Below are 19,911 nucleotides of genomic sequence, written 5' to 3' on the forward strand. Positions count from 1 at the left end.
GTCCACATCACACTACCATGACACACTACCATGACACTGGACCATGACAAGACACAACAGACGTGCGTAGTAGTTTGTCAAAGTAATGTAGTTGGTGACTCGAGCATGTTTAACCACGAGCCTGAAACTGGAGTCGGTATAGACTAGTCAAATGTCCGCCAGACTAGCAAGCACAGCTAGTACCTCACACATTGTACCCATGTCGGGAATCGAACCCAGGTCTTCGGCGTGACGGGCGAACGCTTTAACCACTAGGCAACCCGACCGCCCCTAAAAACCGTTTGAGACGAACGAATATGATACAGGGTAAACGTCTGAGACCTGCATCACTTCAGGCTTTCCTCCCACATTAAGCTGACACGCCATGATATAACTAGAACACTGTTAAAGCGGCGTTAAACCCAACTCACTCACTCACTCTAAATTTTCTCGAATTTGCGACCATTTCGCGTAAGCGCCAACACTGGTATTCTCAAGGCACAATGAGCGCGTTCAATTTCCTAGAGATTACAAGTTCCTCAGGTGTGACAGACAACTGAATCACCGGTCTATTAAAGCAGTTGTATATGGTGTTCACCTGTGTCAGTTAAGTGTTGATGCTTGCTCGAAGTCTCCAGTACATGCTTTTACTTCGAGTCGTATCTCGTACTTCGAGTAACGGTAAAGTCGTATCTCGTACTTCGAGTGACGTAAAGTCGTATCTCGTACTTCGAGTGACGGTAAAGTCGTATCTCGTACTACGAGTAACGGTAAAGTTGTATCTCGTACTTCGAGTGACGGTAAAAACGTAGCTCGTACTACGAGTAACGGTAAAGTCGTATCTCGTACTTCGAGTAACGGTAAAGTCGTATCTCGTACTTCGAGTGACGGTAAAGTCGTATCTCGTACTACGAGTAACGGTAAAGTCGTATCTCGTACTTCGAGTGACGGTTAAGTCGTATCGCTGTGATGTATCATAAACATAACTTAAATTTTTCATATTTTTTGCAACTCCGACAGTAACATAGTCTGTCGTACAGAACTTGAAACAAATATATCTGATACAGTCTATAATATTTGACAATTCTAGATTACTGCAGTTTCTGAAAATAAAGAAAGTCTGTTCACTCCTTTGTATTATATTTTATTAAGATGATTTTACAACTGTTTTTTTTTTGTCTCAGAAAAATATGTTCATTTCAGAGACTAGATGTTTGTCTAACCGGTAGCGTTGTAATGTGCAAAACGCCAATGGGTGTGTCAATATACACAAACACAAAGGTAAAATGTTTGAGTATTTACTACTCCGCCCACACCTGCACGAGGGGACAACACTCAAGAATGCAAGCCGAGATTCCCGGCTACCTTGAGTGACTCCCGTGTGTTATTTTTTATTGTCGGTTGTCAAGGCAACAGAAAGACCAAACACTGAAGCCATCAGTACCCATTGCTCCAGTTCCAGGAAGGGGTGAGTAAATTCCAACAGTGAAGCAGATGTTGCCAACGTCCCTGGGTGTTGTTCCTTGATCTAATTTCCATAGCAACATACATAACATCGTTTCCTCTGAAACAGAAATGGCAGTTAATACACTTAGATGTTATAAAACTATACTTAGCAGTAGGTCCGATTAAAGTTGAAGACTGCTTGATGTCTTCAGTCAAATTATTTCAAACTGAGAGAGAAAGAGCTTATGGAATTGAGTAAAAGTTCGCGTTTGCTTTAGCTTGTTTGTTGTTTAACGCCACACTCAGCAATATTCCAGCTATATGGCGGCAGTCTGTAAATAATCGAGTCTGGACAATCAAGTGATTGACATCATGAGCATCAATGTACGCAACTGGGATACGATGACATGCATCAACCAAGTCAGCGAGCCTGACCACCCGATCCCGTTAGTCGTCTCTAACGACAAGTAAAGTCGCCACTTATGTCAAGCATTGGCTGCCGAAAATACAGTTCTCCGAACAGTGTGATTTGGGAATGTCATCGATCCACTTAATTGGGATACGTGGACATGCATTAACTAATTCTGACCACCCGATCCTGTTAGTCGTCTCTTACGACAAGCATGGGTTGCTGAAGATCATTTCTAAGCAGGATCTTCACGGGTCACGCGTTTGCATGATAGGTCTACGTTGGACAATTTATTGGTACATAGTGCATCAACTTAGTGCGGAGATACTTAGTATCATTTGGACCCAGTTCACAAAGCGATCTTAGACCACTGAGTCGGCGTGTCAGAAACACTTGTAGATGGGGTGCAGTGTGGGTACAATGGGTGTGATTTTCGAAAATATACAGACTGAACCTACATTGTCGAACTCGTAAGTAACCTTGGTCGTAGTCCTGGCCTCCTCCATCAGACCAAACACAGAGGTATTTTCCTTGATCGGAAGGCTTGACTCCATCACTGAATATATACGTGCTCAAGTAGCTTCCAGCAGTCTCCCAAACAGGGTCAGGGTAACCAAGGGAGATAACTGCCATCCCGAACAAAGACCTCGTCTCCTCGTTGTAGTCCTCTTCGACCTCTTTATACCACTGTTGGATAAACGGATAGATTTTTTTCAACAGAACCACGTTGAGAATTATACTAAATGCTACCGTCAAAACAACGATCCGTTTGTTTACACAAATAACTTCTGACAATATTTCTTGGCTGAAAAGGTACACATATATATCATGTGGTATTTTCCCGAGGTAAGGGAGATAACTGTCTATAAAAATCCAGTGTCCGGCCTTGTCGATCTAGGCTGGAATTGTGGGGAGATATTTTGGCTGGACTAACGTGTCTATGCATAGTCCATCAAAATCATGTGATGAACTTGACATCCGGCTCCCAGACATGGCGACTGCCGTGCAGAATTCGGTCGATTGCAGGATTTGCAGAGCATGTCATATTTTGCAAATCTTTCATGTTTTTATTCAACATGCTCGAGTGATTTGATGCATTTCACGAGACCCATTTTTTTTACAATATAGATCTTGATTATCAATCACATCACCTTTACTGGGCGCCGCCTTTTTGTTTGAAGCAAATGCAAGTGATATGAGAGGTGGACTCTGATTGTCAATCGTGGCTATTACGAGTTATGTCCCTTCTATGTCCCGCCTAATGACCAATCAGATTCCATCACTCTTATCACTTGCATTTGCTTAAAACAAAATGGCGGAGCCCAGTGACGACGATCTGATCGATAATCAAGATATTTATTGTAATACAGCGGGTCTCACCCCGCGAAATGCATCAAATCACGTTAGCATCTTAATTAAAAACGTGAAAAGTTTTGCAAAATATCTGTCCACGCCCAGTTGGCTGTACACATGCTTTGCAAATCCTGCAGTCGACCGAAACCAGCATGTTGAAATCCATGTTGTTTTCAAACAGGATATATAATTTGTTACGCGATTTTGATTGGACTCTGCATAGACTCGTTAGTCCAACCAAAATGTAACTCCGGAATTCCAGCCTTTTTCGGCAAGGGTGGAAACTGGACTTTTATAGTCAGTTAACATCCCTAAGATGCAGGTGAAGTCAGACTAACTATCCCAGCACTACCTGTACATTGGGTGTATTGTCGCTCTCTGCTCGACATTGCAAGACGATGTTTTCACCAGCAGCAACGCTCCTGTTGCCCATGAAAGGTGCCATGATACGTGGGCCACGATTCCCTGTAATACAGAATGCGCATGGGTAGTAGCTCTGGGGGTTATCAATACCTGTTACAGCTTCTCGATGCCATATCCGTGTGTTGTATACTTATGTGATTAAGTCCATGAAAAACGTTGTATAACCGGCTGCTGTAAAAGTCATGAAAACTTTACTCTTAAATATGGATGTGGAGAAATGTGTGAATAATATGTACGTTGGCAACCAAAATTTTTATCACATTACTCTCCATATTGGTAAGACATTCCCAAATCACACTGTTCGGAGAACTGTATTTTCAGCAGCCCATGCTTGACATAAGTGGCGACTATACTTGTCGTTACAGACGACATCGTATCCAAATTGCGTAGATTGATGCTCTTGATGTCCAGATTATTTACAGACCGCCGTCGTATAGCTTGAATATTGCTGAGTGCGGCGCTAAACAACAAATCGCTAAAGACCAATTCTAACCCAGATCTTCACGGGTCTGATACTAAAAATGTTTATTTCTCTTTAAATCCCAGTGATTGACATCATAAACATCGACCCACGCGATAGTAAAACGATGATTTGCAATAAACCATGTCACCGACTACCCTATCCATTAAGTCGCGTCTCACAACAAGCACAGATTGCTTGGGACCGATATTCTAAACAGGAATACCCATGTGTTTTCCATCTAAGGGTGCAGTTCTCGTACTCACGTGGCAGGACAGTTAGTGTTGCTTCCTCACGGGCTCCTGCGACATAGCACACATATGTCCCAGCATGCTCCGTACTGACGTCATCTATTTGAAGTATATTCAAATGGTTCATCTCATCACGTGACCATGTTTCGCCTAACCCGACCAGGCGGTATGTTATGTAATCTATGAGAAGGGCGTGTCTGATGTCACACACTGGCACACTGGTGTCTGGCTTCACTAACCACTGGAAAATGAAACAAAAGTGTGCGTTTTTTTAGTTTAAAATATCTGTTTATTTCTCCTCATCCTTCCTCTTAAAGACCTAAAGTAATGCCCAAAACACCCACTAAGATGAAAGGGTACGATTAGTGTAAGATAACAACACATCCTTCATGGGTGAGTGAGTGAGTGAGTGAGTGAGTGAGTTGGGTTTAACGCCGCTTTTAACAGTATTCCAGTTACATCACGGCGTGTCAGCTTAATGTGGGAGGAAGCCCGAATTGATGTTGGTCTCAGATGTTTACCACTTCGGGTGAAACCCACGAGCACGAGTGCTGACAAACCTAGAAACATAATCGGGGCGAACTGAGATTCGAACCCACAATCATAAGTTTCTAGCGTGCCTAAGGGACGCAATTCTGCGGCTAGGGTCATCAGAAATTGGCTTCACACATTATGACACGTAGGGGAGGGGGGGGGGGGGGGATTTTGAATCGAGCTTTCGGTATGACGAGTGAACGCTTTAATCTCTGGATTACCCTGTGAGGTCTACTTGCTGGGGTATGAACATTTGCCATTCCGTGCGACCACTGTAAAAACACGCCATTAAACGTCTTCCATGAAGTGACTGATGCTGTGACCATCTCAGTATTATATGAGTGGAATATCCAATCTTCTTCAGGAGATAACATTATGTGTTTTAAGAGATGCGTAACAGCTTCTCTCACAACCAGACAGACAGACAGACACTGTAACACAATAAATGGCATACCTCCATGGCAACTGAACCACATGTTCAGCAGAATACGGTTCAAAATCCTCAAAATCGAAGTTGATAAATATTGTTAGGACTTATTATTAAATGAAAAGTGTTTCCATTATGCCCACCTTACTGCCAGGTTTTAAACTTGTGATTAAGAGAAAGAAAACTTATCACGAGAAGTATTCATACGCAGTAAACAGTCTACAAGATGTCCGGATTCCCAGTCCCATTCAACAAATTATTTGTTTTCCATCATTTTCTTGAACACCTTATGTTCTCAAGAAGATCCAATCCCGGTCAGAATATCCCTAACCACGGGATCTATTGGAGGACCTACATTTACAACCAACATTATGTTAAATAGAGACTATCCTATATATCATATATTAGGAATAAAAAAATATATTATACGGGGTGATACATATTCCTTATTCCTAATACATGATATTCACGTTTCGAAAGCACACGTGGATAATAATCTCCATATCATGTAATGTCATTTTAAAAATATTCTACGTTTAAGACAGTGCTATCCACTTCAGTAACTTTAGAAACCGCGTAGGATTATGAAGCCTGTGTGAACCGCCCCGTTTATGATATAGTACTAAACAATTTGCAGGCGTCGTTGTTCACATAAGTACTCACACACCAGGAAACCCCTACTTAATAATTTTGGGAACGTTATGCAATTGTTTTTGATTATGTAAACCCATACTCTATGTACAGTGCTTTCTAAAAGTAGTTCCTACTAAATGACCTCATTTGCATATTTATTGGATCGTGATATTGAGTTCATCGTATTTGTTTATCGCATCGATAAAACTAACCGTTACATGATAAAGTATTGGTTGTTTCAGAGTTTCAGAGTAGATAGGATGACAGCTACCAACTGAAATGTTTCATTGTGAATGTGAAAGACTGCTTTGTATCCATCTGAAGACAAATAAACAAAACCCAAAAAACATAACTCCCTTTTCAAAGTATACGTACTGCAAACAAAGGGTTTGGTTGTCCTCTAACATGGCAATATAACGACACGCTGTCTCCTTCCTGTACCGTCATACGCCGAGGGGTCAAGGACACGATTCCAGACAGTGACTGGCTAGCCTCGTTCTCGTTTGCTAGTAATAGGAAAAATAGGAAACACGTAAAGCGGGAACTAAACTCTAATATTAGTTTATCTTTAATTATACGGAGACAACATCTCAATTTCAAACTTGGTATCAGAAGCATTTTTAATCACTTCAACTGAGGGGAGGGAGGCACTGCTGTGTTCTCATAAGACTGACAAAAGGCTGTGTTTAATTTCCACCCCTAAAGACCTGCATCAAAGGTACAAGGAGCCAACAAATAAGAAAACAAAAAATTAAAATATCACCATGGATACTGAACAGAAAACTGTTGGGGTTTGATGATATTTGTTTATAGTGAAGACTGAGTCCACAAATTCATATTTATATGAATATATACTGAACAGCATCGAAAACGCACAAGCAATAAAGCTTGAAATATTACAAAAACAACTTAAGCAATGATCGATTTTAATTAGAACAGACATAGACGGATTATTAAGAAAGACGACAAAGGAAACTGGAATACCACACAGTAATTACATTTACGTCATCGGTGTGAGGAAGACACATAGGGTTAAAATGAAAATTCAATATCTGGTATGTCCGTCATTGGCAGCAACACAGGCCATGCAACGTCTTTTCATTGATCGAATAAGTCTGCGGATAGTGTTCTGTGGGATAGTATTCCACTCTTGACGAAGTCGATGTCTGGTGGTTCTTGTCTGCTGGTATTTGCTCAGTAGCCTGAGGACTGTTGTATGATGGCATTGAAACCGTTGTGCAACGACTCTACTTGACGTACCAACTTGAAGCATGCCCAAGGCACGTTCACGATCCTCTGCTGTTTATCTTGGCATTTTTTGTGTCAGTACCCTTAACGTCTGCAGCAACAACTGATGTGGCATTTACAAGTCTGTCTTTTATAGCCCTATTCTGCATGCTTCCCGTGAAACAAAACACGTTTTCCATGATGCGCACGCAATTTGTTGCGTTTTGGCGTTGTCGCTCACATAAAATTTAGGAAAGTGTTTTGACGAGCTGTTCTTCTTCATGCTTCGTCCAGAACGTCGTATATTAGTCATTCAATTATATATTTTCATATGACATAAGCCCGGATAAAAATACATCCATTTTCATGGTGGTGCGTTTTCAATGCTGTTCAGTATATAATTATATAATAAAAAAATATAATCGAATCCATGTCTTGTGGATTCTGGCAGCTAAGGGGCGCAACTCTGCACAGCGAGTCGTAGCACTTTGTCCTACGGATCACCTGTTTTTTCCTAGTAACACTAGCAGTTACATGCCTAGGGTAAGGTAAGACATGGTTACCATTCTCGCAAACACTTAGTGTCATTCACATGACGGCCAATGGAATCTCTTTCAGCAGACAAACGAGACAGATTATTTTCTGGTGTGTACGTGGCATTACGTTGTCACAGTAATAACCCAGATACTCACCGCCTTCTTGAAAGGTCACCGTGCCTTGACCATACATAATAGTGCTTCCTGATTTGTTCTGAACCAAACAATTATACTGCCCACCTTCACGGGCAGATAACCAGTGACCCTGCACAATAGCTGAAAATTAAATACAAATAAATAAACTTTTCCAACACAAAATAAGTGAGATTTGTCTGTTGTGGCAATTATAAGATCCAACGAAACCAATGAACGAAGACTTCCAAATTGTGTGTCTACTAAACAAAAACGTTAGGGCTCGTGAATATTTGGGGTGGTGGTGTGTGCTTTTTCGTGTGTTTTTTCTTTCGGTGTTTTTTTGTGTTTTTTGTGTGTTTTTACTTTCTTTTTTGGGTTGTTTTTGTTGTTGGTGTTTTTTGTTTTTTTGTTTTTTTGGGGGGTGGGTGGGGTGTTGTAGTGAAGGCTGGGCAAAGAATTTAATAAAAAATATCCCCAAAAATAATCATGAGCCCTAACTCTTGTGTTAAGTATATATACATCACTGCACTTAAATTAAATCAAATAGTTGACAGAGAAAGGTAGCTATTGGCTGTACATTGTAAGTAGCTATTTCTTGATTGTATTGGGTGGTTCGTATGACTCTTGGGTACAGTGAGGGTTTCTTTGACGTTCTCAGCCACTGAACCTTGCCATACGACTTAAACTAAGGAGAACATTAGCCTTACGACTGAAGGTCATGGTGCTGCTTATTTCTTCTACGCAAGAGTCAACGACTCTTGATTGGTTGAGGTGATGAAACACAAACACTTCCGGGTCAATAGGTTTGCCTTCTTTCTCCCACTGGAGGTAATACCCCACGTCAAGGGGCACACGAGCTACACATTTCAGGGTGAAATTTGGTGCGTTCGTTGAAACTGATAGATCCTCCAGCTCCTCCACAAAGGCTGGTAGACCTGTCAAATACAATATGATTTGTGGTTTTTATACAATTCACAAGTTTCACATGTACATTTTTACCTGGCGAGCACCTGAATGTAATTAGAAGATAAATACTATGAGTGTGTCTATTTCCGGGATTTTATCGAGTATTTGCATCTTGGAAATTCATCTGAAAATTTCCAAGATGCAAATACTAGATTAAATCCCGGAAATAGACACACACATATTATTTATCGATATTGTAAACCTATTGTTATATTTAGAATATTAGGATTCCTATATAGTGATCGGTCGCTTGCTTCAGGGAATGCAAATCATATTTTCACCCTTTGACATTTGGTCATGTGACCCAAATTAGCCAATCACAACACCGAACACACTTTCTATTGGTTTACAATTCACAATGAACACACATAAATACTTATTCTAAAAAAAACCTTTGTAAAAGGAAGAACATTTCTACTTGTCGCCGTGCTGGCAACATTCTCAGAACACGACCACTAAAACGTTGATCGGCAACAAAGCTCCATCCGATTCAGTGCGGGCACCTGTTGTAGAAGAAAGACATTCCGCCGACTCGATTACATATGAAAGTAGTCTATATTCGGACTTCTCGAATTTCATGAAAAAAATGTTTGTAAACAAAATAGGTAGGATCGGAGCTAGACATGTGTTTACGTTTGTTCTTTCAGGGTCTTTTTGACGAACAAGTTCCACTGTAGAACCGTTTCATTCCATCAGTCTATGGATTGCGTACAAGAACTGGTCTCATGTGGAAACTAGGTGAGGTGAAATTGGGTTTAACGTCGCGTCCAAGATTATTGCACTTATATAGCGACGTGCATGCACGAGTGTGTGTGTGTGTGTGTGTGTGTGTGTGTGTGTGTGTGTGTGTGTGTGTGTGTGTGTGTGTACCCCAATCAGACACATTATACTGACGCCGAGCCGACCAGTCCTTGTTTTACCCCCTTAATGCCGCGCGCCAGACAGGGTAACAACAAGTACCATTTTGGTATGACGCGGCCGGGGATCGAACCCCGGACCTCCAGGCGGACGCTCTACCACTAGACCACGGACCATGTGGAAACTAAGCAGACGAGAGGGGCTTAACACTGTTTTGAACAATATTGTTCACAGCCTGGCAGCTTATTGAGGAAGAAAATCCCAAAGTGGCACAGGTCATGGGCGTTTGACCATTGATAAAACACATGAACACGGTATATTGCTGGCAGACCAAAGACCGCTATCATACGAATCTGGGATTTAAATCCGCAACTTTAGAAAGGAGAAAAAAATAACTGCATTTATCAGCCACTGAAGGTTTGCACTTCGCCAGGACATTCAATGTCTTACATTTGGTGGGAGCAACTCAATGATACTGACAATGGAATATCTTTGCGATTAAGAACCCAACACTGTCCCTGTCCATGTACCTGACTGAGGTTGCACTCGCACAAGAGTACTGTTGTAGCCGTAGCCGAAGGTGTTGGCAGCTAGACACACGAGTTTTCCATTGTGCACCCTTGTAACGTTTGGCAATCGAAGAACGTCATCTTCTTGTGCAGTGCTTTCGAGGACGACGTAGGACTTGGAGTGCACGGAAAGGATGCTGTTGGGGTCGAATTTGGAGCTGCTATTAGCGGGAATCTCCAACAGCCACTGACAGAAAATGTACATGAATTATTCCATTTTTGATTATCCAGTGTATCTTATATCTGTTTTTTAAATATTTTTTTTATAAATACCATGATCCCATCGCTCCTCGAAGCACAATATTTCTCTCGCTCGTTTAAGTAATTTGATTGGATGGTTATTTTTAGCGTTGTTTTATTCGAATCGGGCTCAAAACGAGTGAGTGAGTTTGGGTTTTAATCCACTGTTAGCAATATCCAAGCTATATCATGGCAGGGGACAACAGAAATGGGCTTCATACATTGCACCTATGTGGGGAATCGAACCGGGGCTTCAGCGGGGCGAGCGAAAGCTTTAACCAGTAGACTACCCACTTCCGCGCCTCAAACTGATGCTGCGGTTGATAATGGGTTGTTATCATATTAGAAGGAAGATGTAATACACTGGGTGTACAAGAATGGGGTTATACTTGTAGAAGAAAGTAAAAATGGAAGTCAGTGATCTTTCACATTACACAAATATGGAACTTTGGAAGTTAATGAGTTTTTCTGCTGTAAACATATTTAACTTGACCATTGTTATTGTTATTCAATATTTTGATATTTCACTTACTGTTACCGTATCATATTAACACTATTAAGTGAAAAAAATATTTACACCGCGGTGGGAACATTAAATAGTTTTCTGTATTTTCATTTTAGTTTTTGACCTCTTCGTTTTTGTTTTTGACATTTCCGTTTTAGTTTTTGACATTTTTGCTTCACATTTCGGCGATTCAATAGCAACTTGAAAGTACATTTTCCATGTTTTCGGTTGTTTTTATACATATTGGTATGACAAATTGTGTTCATTTGCAAAAGGTTACAATAAAAGTAAGTAAAATATCAAAAATATTGAAAATCAGATTCCATATTTCATTGTACCCATGTGGGCAATCCAACTCGGTCTTGGCTTGAAGACCAATGCTTTAATCACTAGGCTACACGATCCATAACGGAAAAGAAACAAATGTTTTGTACAAACTCACCGTTACAATAACTCTTTAATATAGCAAACGAAAACCCAGTCTTTGTTCTTTCAACACGGTGTGGGTGTGGACCGGTCGTCTAAGGCACCGCAGGATACAGTTGCGTCCTCATGCGTACCAGAAACCTATGATCGTAGGTTTGAATCCAGGTACGCCCTGATTATGTTTCTAGGTTTTTCAGCACCATATCTGTGCTCGTGGGATCTACCAAAGTGGTAAACGTAACACAAACCATCCGCCCATCCACTAACTCACTCTTAGGGGCGGTCGGGTAGTTAAGTGGTCAAAGCGTTCGCTCGTCACGCCGAAGACTCGGGTTCGATTCCCGACATTGATACAATGTGTGAAGCCCATTTCTGGTGTCCCCCGCCGTGATATTGTTGGAATATTGCGAAAAGCGGCGTAAAGCCATACTCACTCACCCACCCACCCACTTATCACGTCCCTCACTCACTCATTCATCACGTCACTCACTCACTCACCCAGTCATCACGTCACTCACTCACTCACTCACTCACTCACTCACCCACTCACTCACTACAGTTCTCCTACCTGTATGTGGCTGTTGAAGTCGGACTTGTAGTTACACTTGAACACTGCCGTGTCCCCACACCGGACGTCCAGCATGGGTGGTTCCACCGTGATGGCCCTCGGCTGCAGGGGTCGGGAATCTGTCAGGTAACAACCTACAGCTTTATTATGGTACTTTCACACAGCATACACCGACATGTGTTGTGTGTAGTTTAACACCGTACTCAGCCATAATCCAGCTATATGACGGCGGCCTGTAAATAATCGAATCCGGTGATTGATATTATGAGCAACGTCCCATGTCGTAGGGGTACGATGACACGCAAATCAACCAAGTAACCGAGTTTAACTACCGATCCATTAAGTCGTCTTTTCCGACAAGCAAAGGTTACAGGGACCTGTTCCAACCCGTATTCCCAAGGGGCCACCGATATCCAGTGGGGTCTCGGTAAACCAGTCGTTACCAATTAAAACGATGAGGATAAGGGCCTTTTCCGGTTCCGGAAAACTGAAATGTTGGCTTGAGAATTATCAGACATGTTCAAATAACTGACAGCTAGCCTTTTCCTTTCTTAAACTTGTGAGTTTGGACTTCCGACATGAGCAAGTACATAAATATGGTTAAAATGAGTGAAGGGTGCTGATTTCGAAATTAATGGGGAAAGTTGGAGACTCAAGGTGTTTATTTTTAACTTTTTAACATATGCTTATACTGTTATTATTCCCCTATCCTGCAAAATTTAGCTTGGGTCAAAGACTTGCTCATTTGTTCAAATATTAAAAACATATTTAGCAAAAACCTCTAAAACCAACCTTTTTGGCATTATTTTTTCAGCTTACTTGTGTATTTTACAACATGCACTTATGTAACGGTAATCACAGATACAGGTGTATCCTAGCTAAAGGCCCAGTCTAACGGCGTTTTTGGAAGTATATAAAAGTAGTTAAAGATAGATTGTTATCCATAGTCTTGTCGATAATTATCGTGCCTGCAGAACACGAGATATAATTATGTCGGTTGCAATGTATAACATTATAAACAAAAGTTGTCATTTAGCAATGCTGTGATGTAGTTATTATAGTTTCCAGGTAGCCACAGTCGAGCGTCTTGAGCAGAGATGTACGTATAAGGTAATTTAATGATCATTCTGTGACTGGCACGAGGAGGTCTGACAGCTAGGACACACTCACCTCGATTATAGAACTTGTCTCTAACATAACTTACCCCAACACATCCTGACATCCATGAAATGGTAAGATATCTCTTACACATTGAAATGATTTCTGCCGCGGGCACAGTATAAACTATAAACAGAGGTCTCGAAAATGCGTAGATAAATATTCGTACTCAAGACACTAGTTTGTATTGTTTACAAACTGAAACAAACGGAAGAACGATTTTGGATGACAAATAGAATTTCAACCTTGTGTGAAGATATAGCAAATTCTTCATAGGAGGTCGGGTCAGGTGAACTTCTTAATCAGCAAATTATCACGAAACAGCATACCTGATTTCTATATCTCGAAAATGTACAGTTCCGAATGTAAACAATAAAGGCCGTGCTATTATATTTTGTTATGGGTCTTTTCTAGTATCTGATATAAACTCGTTAAATATCAATCTTGGACACTTACCAACCACGGAGACTGTGTAGGTTTTGGTGATTTTTCCATATCTGTTGGTGGCACTGCAGATGTAGTCTCCGGAGTCCAGAGAATCCAAATTCCGGATGGTCAGCACGTTATGATTCAGTCCATCACGTAAACGAACCTTTTTCCTGTCTTCCACTATCTCCTCGTCATACCGGAACCACGTGACCTCAGCAGGTGGATTGGCGGACACGGAACAGCGCAAGCGCAGAATTGAACCCTTCCGACTGATGCTCGTCCTTGTGTCACTGCCGTGAATAAACTCGGGTGGCTCATGACCTACGTGAAAATGAAGCAAGCATTGTTATCGTGATGATATTTTTATTAGGTCTTTGACAATACTCGACAGTATGCATATTGCTATTCTTTGCAGTACATTAGCAAAACCTAGAACGATACATTCACCATTCATCAACGACGGTGGGCGCGAGAAAATGTCTTGGCAACAACGACCTCAGACACGCGGCCTGACATGTTGTTTGACACTCGAAGATGTCTTGGCAACAACGACCTCAGACACGCGGCCTGACATGTTGTTTGACACTCGAGGATGTCTTGGCATCAACGACCTCAGACACGCCGCCTGACATGTTGTTTGACACTCGAAGATGTCTTGGCAACAACGACCTCAGACACGCCGCCTGACATGTTGTTTGACACTCGAAGATGTCTTGGCAACAACGACCTCAGACACGCAGCCTGACATGTTGTTTGACACTCGAAGATGTCTTGGCAACAACGACCTCAGACACGCGGCCTGACATGTTGTGTGACACGTGGAGATATCTTGGCGTCAACGACCTCAGACACGCGGCCAGACATGTTGTGTGACACGTGGAGATGTCTTGGCGTCAACGACAATAGACACGCGGCCAGACATGTTGTGTGACACGTGGAGATGTCTTGGCATCAGCGGCCACTGACACGCGGATGGTCACATTGGTTGACACATGGAGATGCCTTGACATCAACGACCGTAGCCATGTGGTCGCATACGTTCTGTGATGGCGAAAGAAGTGTCTTGATATCAACAACCGTGGCTATGTGGTCTCACACGTTCTGTGATGGTGGCAGAAGTGTCTTGATATCAACGACCGTGGCCATGTTCTCACACACGTTCTGTGATGGTGGCAGAAGTGTCTGACATCAAAGACTGCAGCCATGTGGTCTCAGCACTGGGAACAGTCAAATGGTCATGCGTCGGATAAAACAAAATCTTTATTAGAATAATATGGAGCCATGCAAATCCATTCCCAAAAATCTCACCAACATCAACACACCTAAGGAAATTATTATTGTTTTTAAATTTGACTATTAGAGTTGTTATGTATAGGACATAATACATTCTCAGACCTGGTATAACACCCACGTAACGAATGAAATATTTTAACTAATTCTCTTATAAAAACGGGCGGTCGGGCAGCCAAGTGGTTAAAGCGTTCGCTCGTCACGACGAAGACCCGGGTTCGATTCCCGACATAGGTACAATGTGTGAAGCCCATTTCTTGTGTCCCCCGCCGTGATGTTGCTGGAATATTGCTTAGAGCGGCGTAAAATCAAACTCACTCACTCACTTATATAAATACCATAAGGATTCATATTGCGTGTTCTGCTTATGGTATCACAAGATCAATTTGCAAAAAAACAGAAGAATGTACGTCGTTAATGGAACAGTGGTGGTTCCGGTGAAATGGAAGAATCCATTTCTATTAAACATGGGACATGGGGTGGAGTGTGACGTCTGCACGTAGAGTTCCTCCTCGAGGTCATGTATTCGTCAATGACCACGTCGACTCGACGTTGGCACTTTCTATTTACATTCCTACTTTTATTATATCAAAACCCTCCATTTCTGTTGTGCACTCGAGCATCAAGTTTGCAACTGTTAAACAACAACAAGCAAGCCCACAACCCACCGGCCTAAGAGCAAACCGTCCACTCCTGTCGTTGTTACGACTGCATAGAATATGCACAAGAAGATAAAATCTAACGAGCCCGACCACCCAATCCAGATAGTATTCTCTTCCACAAGTATTGGTTGTTGGGTAGATAGTCTGACCTAGAATCCCCATGTGAAACAGGCTATTTGAATCAGCGAGGACATATCTAAATGTACACTTTCTGTTGTCATTGTTTCTGCATGGAATATATCAGGTGGTCAGGTTAGTTTTGTTCACCAGTAGTCATGACAACACAGACGTGAGCGAATGAATGTTGTTTTACGCACACTCAGCAACATTCCAGGATTTGACAGGGCGTCCTGCGTATAAGAGCGTCTGGATTCGGCAAACAAGTGGTTGATATCATGAGAAAAGACCATCGGGGTACGATGACACTGAATTACTGATCATCTAGTCATCATAACTATACATGAGGAATCTTAATTGCTTTTGCATATTACAAACAACTCATGCAAATCCATCTTGTCAAATTATACATATATTCATATACACAAATACAATTTGCTTATGAATAAGTGTAAACAAAACCTCAATACATTAATACCTTAACACATCCTGACCATGACATGGCATACATATAAAACATCGGTGACAGCTTCGTTTGACTAAGACGTTCAATATAGAAGCACCTATACTCAAAGTATGTGTACAAAATACTGCTGATTTTGTGACAACGATCACTCACTCACTCCAAATCTACATCAGCTTCTCCTCAGTCATCATTTTGTCACCATTTTGCTTTATGAAAACATAATAATTGGTTTGGTTGTTGTTTAATGACAAGTCTGCAATTACACCTATATGAGCGCGCCTGGTAAGACCGCCTCCGTGGTCTAGAGGTTGAGCGTCCGCCCGGAGAGCGGAAGGTCCTGGGTTCGATCCCCGGCCGCGTCATACCAAAATACGTTAAAAGATGGTACTTGTTGTTACCCTGCCTGGCGCTCGGCATTCAGGGGCTAAAACAAGGACTGCTGGGCTTGGAGTCAGTATACTGTGTATGAGTGGGGTATTCATTTTAAACCGCGGCTAGTATCTCAGTGGGCTAGACTATAAAACCGGCATCATTCCGGACTAGTACAAGCAGCCGCACGGACACACGCACGCACCAAGTCACGCACACACATCACAAACACACACACGTGTGCTCTACCACTAGACCACGGAAGCTGTCTTTCCTCTGGATGGAGGATCCACAAAATTGTTTTGGACCAACAACACACTGTTTTTCACATGTCAAGGAAATGATTTTCTTTCTTTGTAACACCTGCAGACAGGGTTTTTTCCAGCATTCAGATTACGTTTTTTTCAGGGTGCACGGACATACGTCCTATTCCAAGAATTCAATTAAAGCTCTCATCAGTTCATGGTCACAGCTAAAAGAGTATCTTTGCTCACCCCTGAATCCCGAATACATCATAACACAAATCACAAAAGCATTGAGAAAATGGTGCGATTTGAAACTAAATTACTGATAAACTATCGAAAAAGTAAAATACTATAAAGAAATTGTTTACGTGCACCATTATATAGAATCTGAGTACCAAATCCGATTTTATTTGCGTCCCCCGTACCACACAACCGAGTCCCCTCGAGTCCCCCGAATCCCGCTTACCAAACGGGGGTTCGCAGCCTTCTGAATCGTGTGTCCCTCAACGCAATTAAAGAAAGATATGACACGTACCTTTTTGTAAGACTGCTGACACTTCACATGAAGACAGAATTACATATATAACAACAATACGCAGGTCCATTTTACAGGCAGGCGATGGCGAATTGTAGTCGTCATTCGACAAAATGCGTCTCATTCAACTGAGGACATTTGACCTGATTGGGGCACTTACCGCACAGGAAATTGTGACTTTAAACTTCATGTTATAATGTTCCAGCTAACTACGTGTCGCGTTGAATATCTCACCAATACTCAGCATGGTTCGTGGGGAACGGGTTAGTTTTTGTCGCCATTGTCGACTATTGTTTGGGTTATTTGTAGTTTAGCCTGTGCTCCTGTGTCCGCGTGGTGATGAAAACGACAACAATTATGCAAATCGTTTGAAGTGCTACAACATGGGAACGGAAATACTGGAGCGAACGTCAAACGGATTGATACCACGGATCTGACTGGCTTGCTTCAAATTACTACAGTGCTTGCTAAGTTTTGGGGAATAATCGCTGTATGAAAGCTACCATTTACTATGTGCCCTCGTGGGTATGGGGAGGTAGGGTAGTCTAGTGGTTGCAGCGTTCGCTCGTCACGCGGTAGGCCCGGGTTCAATTCCCCATGGATCCAAAGTGTGAAGCCCTTTTCTGGTCCCCCCCCCCCCCCCCCCCCCCCTCCCCGATAATCCTGGAGTGACGCTTAAACCTGTGTAATCGGGTATGTCACAATTCAAGTATGTATGAATCGAGTTTACACCCGACGATAAACGATATGACTAAGCGTGTAGTAAAAATGTAATACTTGCATAATTTTGTAATAACTTGGCCTGATAACTACTCTGGCAAGCATTAACTTGTCCTCTATGGCAAAACAAAATGGTAAAATTTAACTGCATCACACTCTTAGACGTGCATGCACGTGTGTGTCTGATTGGAGTCCGGTCTTACGCCGGTTATATGGTGCTAGCTCACTGAGATACCATGCGACTGTTCAACGTGAATGCTCCACACAGACACAGTATACAGACCCAGTGCCGACCAGTTCACATCTTCTCCCCTTTATGCCGAGCGCCAGGCAGGGTAACAACAAGTACAGTCTTGTAACGCCTTTTGGTTGGTATGAGGTGGCCAAGGGATCGAATCCCCGACCTACGGCTCTCGGGGCAGATGTTCTATCCCCTAGACCACAGAACGAACCTTAAATATTCGAGTTCGACATTCAAGTCTTTGATAGGCATGTTGAAGTTGGTCATGGTGACGATGATCTGGCTATTGTGACACAAGCAATAAGGCAATCAAGATTCCCATAGTGGTTAATGATGTGATTACAGCACGGATGTTTGTTTGTTGTTTAACGCCGCATTCAGCAATATTCCAACCATATGACGGCGGTCTGGACCAGACAATCCAGTGATTGCCATCATGAGCATCGATCCACGCAATTGGAATATACTGACATGCATCAACCAAGTCAGCGAGCCTGACCCTCCGATCCCGTTACTCACCTCTTTCGACAAGCATAGTTGCCTCATTAAGGCAAGCATGGGTTGCTGAAGACCCAATCCTTCACGGGTCAGAAGTAGCTCTAAAATGTCGTGACAAAGAATAAAAGAAATAGCTTTCCATAAAAGGGTCCTGTATTCGACATTCAAATTGAATAGAAACAGGTTGGTAGCAAAAGTGTCTTGTTACAGATGGAATATGGCGCAAACAGATTATTGCGAAATGTCTCGAAACTCGAGGAAGGAGGCCAGTTACATGTGTAGACATGAGTGTGTGAGCGAACACCACATCAGATCCATGGGCGTGGGGACGTGTTCACAAATCAGGTAAACACTGGCGGTGAACAGTAGTGGGTGGGTTAGCTGTGATTCCCTAGCCCCGATGTTCCTTCACAGTTTTTCTTTGTGCCACTGTTGGGCCTCCGAACAGTCCCGTAAGAAAAGTAAGCGGATTTGCACTGTTAATTTTACAGCACACTTATACGTTCTGATTGACTATAATGCGTTTAAAATCTATAAACGTCTCTTCCTGAATCACTTACCTCTAAAGGCCCGTGAAGATCCGGGGTAGAATAGATCTTCTGAACCCATGCTTGTCGTAACAGGCGACTACGCTTGTCGTAAGAGGCGACTAACGGGATTTGGTTGATGCATGTCATCGATCCCGATTGCGTGGATCAATGCACATGTTGTCAATCACTGGATTGTCTGGTCCAGATAATATTATTAACAGACCGCCGTCATATAGCAGGAATATTGCTGAGTGCGGCGTTAAACAAGAAACACACAAACAAACTTACCTCCAAAAAAGTATTTTGCATTTCAACAAAAGGTGAACTTTGAATAAGGATTTCAGACCGACAACAGCCACCGCCGGTTTTTGTTTTCGACCTGTAAACCTTACAACGCAAATCCGCAACCTTTTCTCATGGAACTATCCGTAGCCCCAATTAGTGTGGGCCTTGCTGGGCAGACAACCTGAACAGTCACAACTACCACATGGAGACGTTCAGAACCTTGATCGGTCTCTCCAATGTGATTGGCAGCAGATCCTCCAATTGGTAATTTGACACCTTATACTGATCACGTGACGTGGATGCAGAAGTGAACCGCGGGAATACATCAGAACTGAGAAATAACGTCAGTCCAGTTCATTACATAATATAGAAGTTCGTAACACATATATGTTCTGACAATGTATTTATTGCACAAAGCTGT

The 19,911-nt window shown here is 42.3% G+C and overlaps 1 protein-coding gene across 1 annotated transcript; it reads right to left on the reverse strand.

Annotated features, from left to right (window-relative positions):
• Positions 1 to 1,115: 1,115 nt before the first annotated feature.
• On the reverse strand, positions 1,116 to 17,344 carry LOC139452319 (fibroblast growth factor receptor 4-like). Its single transcript, XM_071233751.1, has 11 exons — positions 17,217 to 17,344; positions 13,560 to 13,853; positions 11,946 to 12,064; positions 10,168 to 10,393; positions 8,521 to 8,748; positions 7,835 to 7,954; positions 6,291 to 6,421; positions 4,337 to 4,562; positions 3,540 to 3,652; positions 2,293 to 2,521; positions 1,116 to 1,543 (listed from the first exon to the last, which is right to left on the reverse strand). Coding segments are annotated over exons 1-11 (1,812 nt in total). The 5' UTR covers positions 17,341 to 17,344; the 3' UTR covers positions 1,116 to 1,541.
• Between the last annotated feature and the right edge of the window lie 2,567 nt (positions 17,345 to 19,911).

The sequence above is a fragment of the Haliotis cracherodii genome, unplaced genomic scaffold, assembly GCF_022045235.1.
Source record: "Haliotis cracherodii isolate W230 unplaced genomic scaffold, xgHalCrac1.p SCAF_9, whole genome shotgun sequence".
Classification (NCBI taxonomy): Eukaryota; Metazoa; Mollusca; class Gastropoda; order Lepetellida; family Haliotidae; genus Haliotis; species Haliotis cracherodii.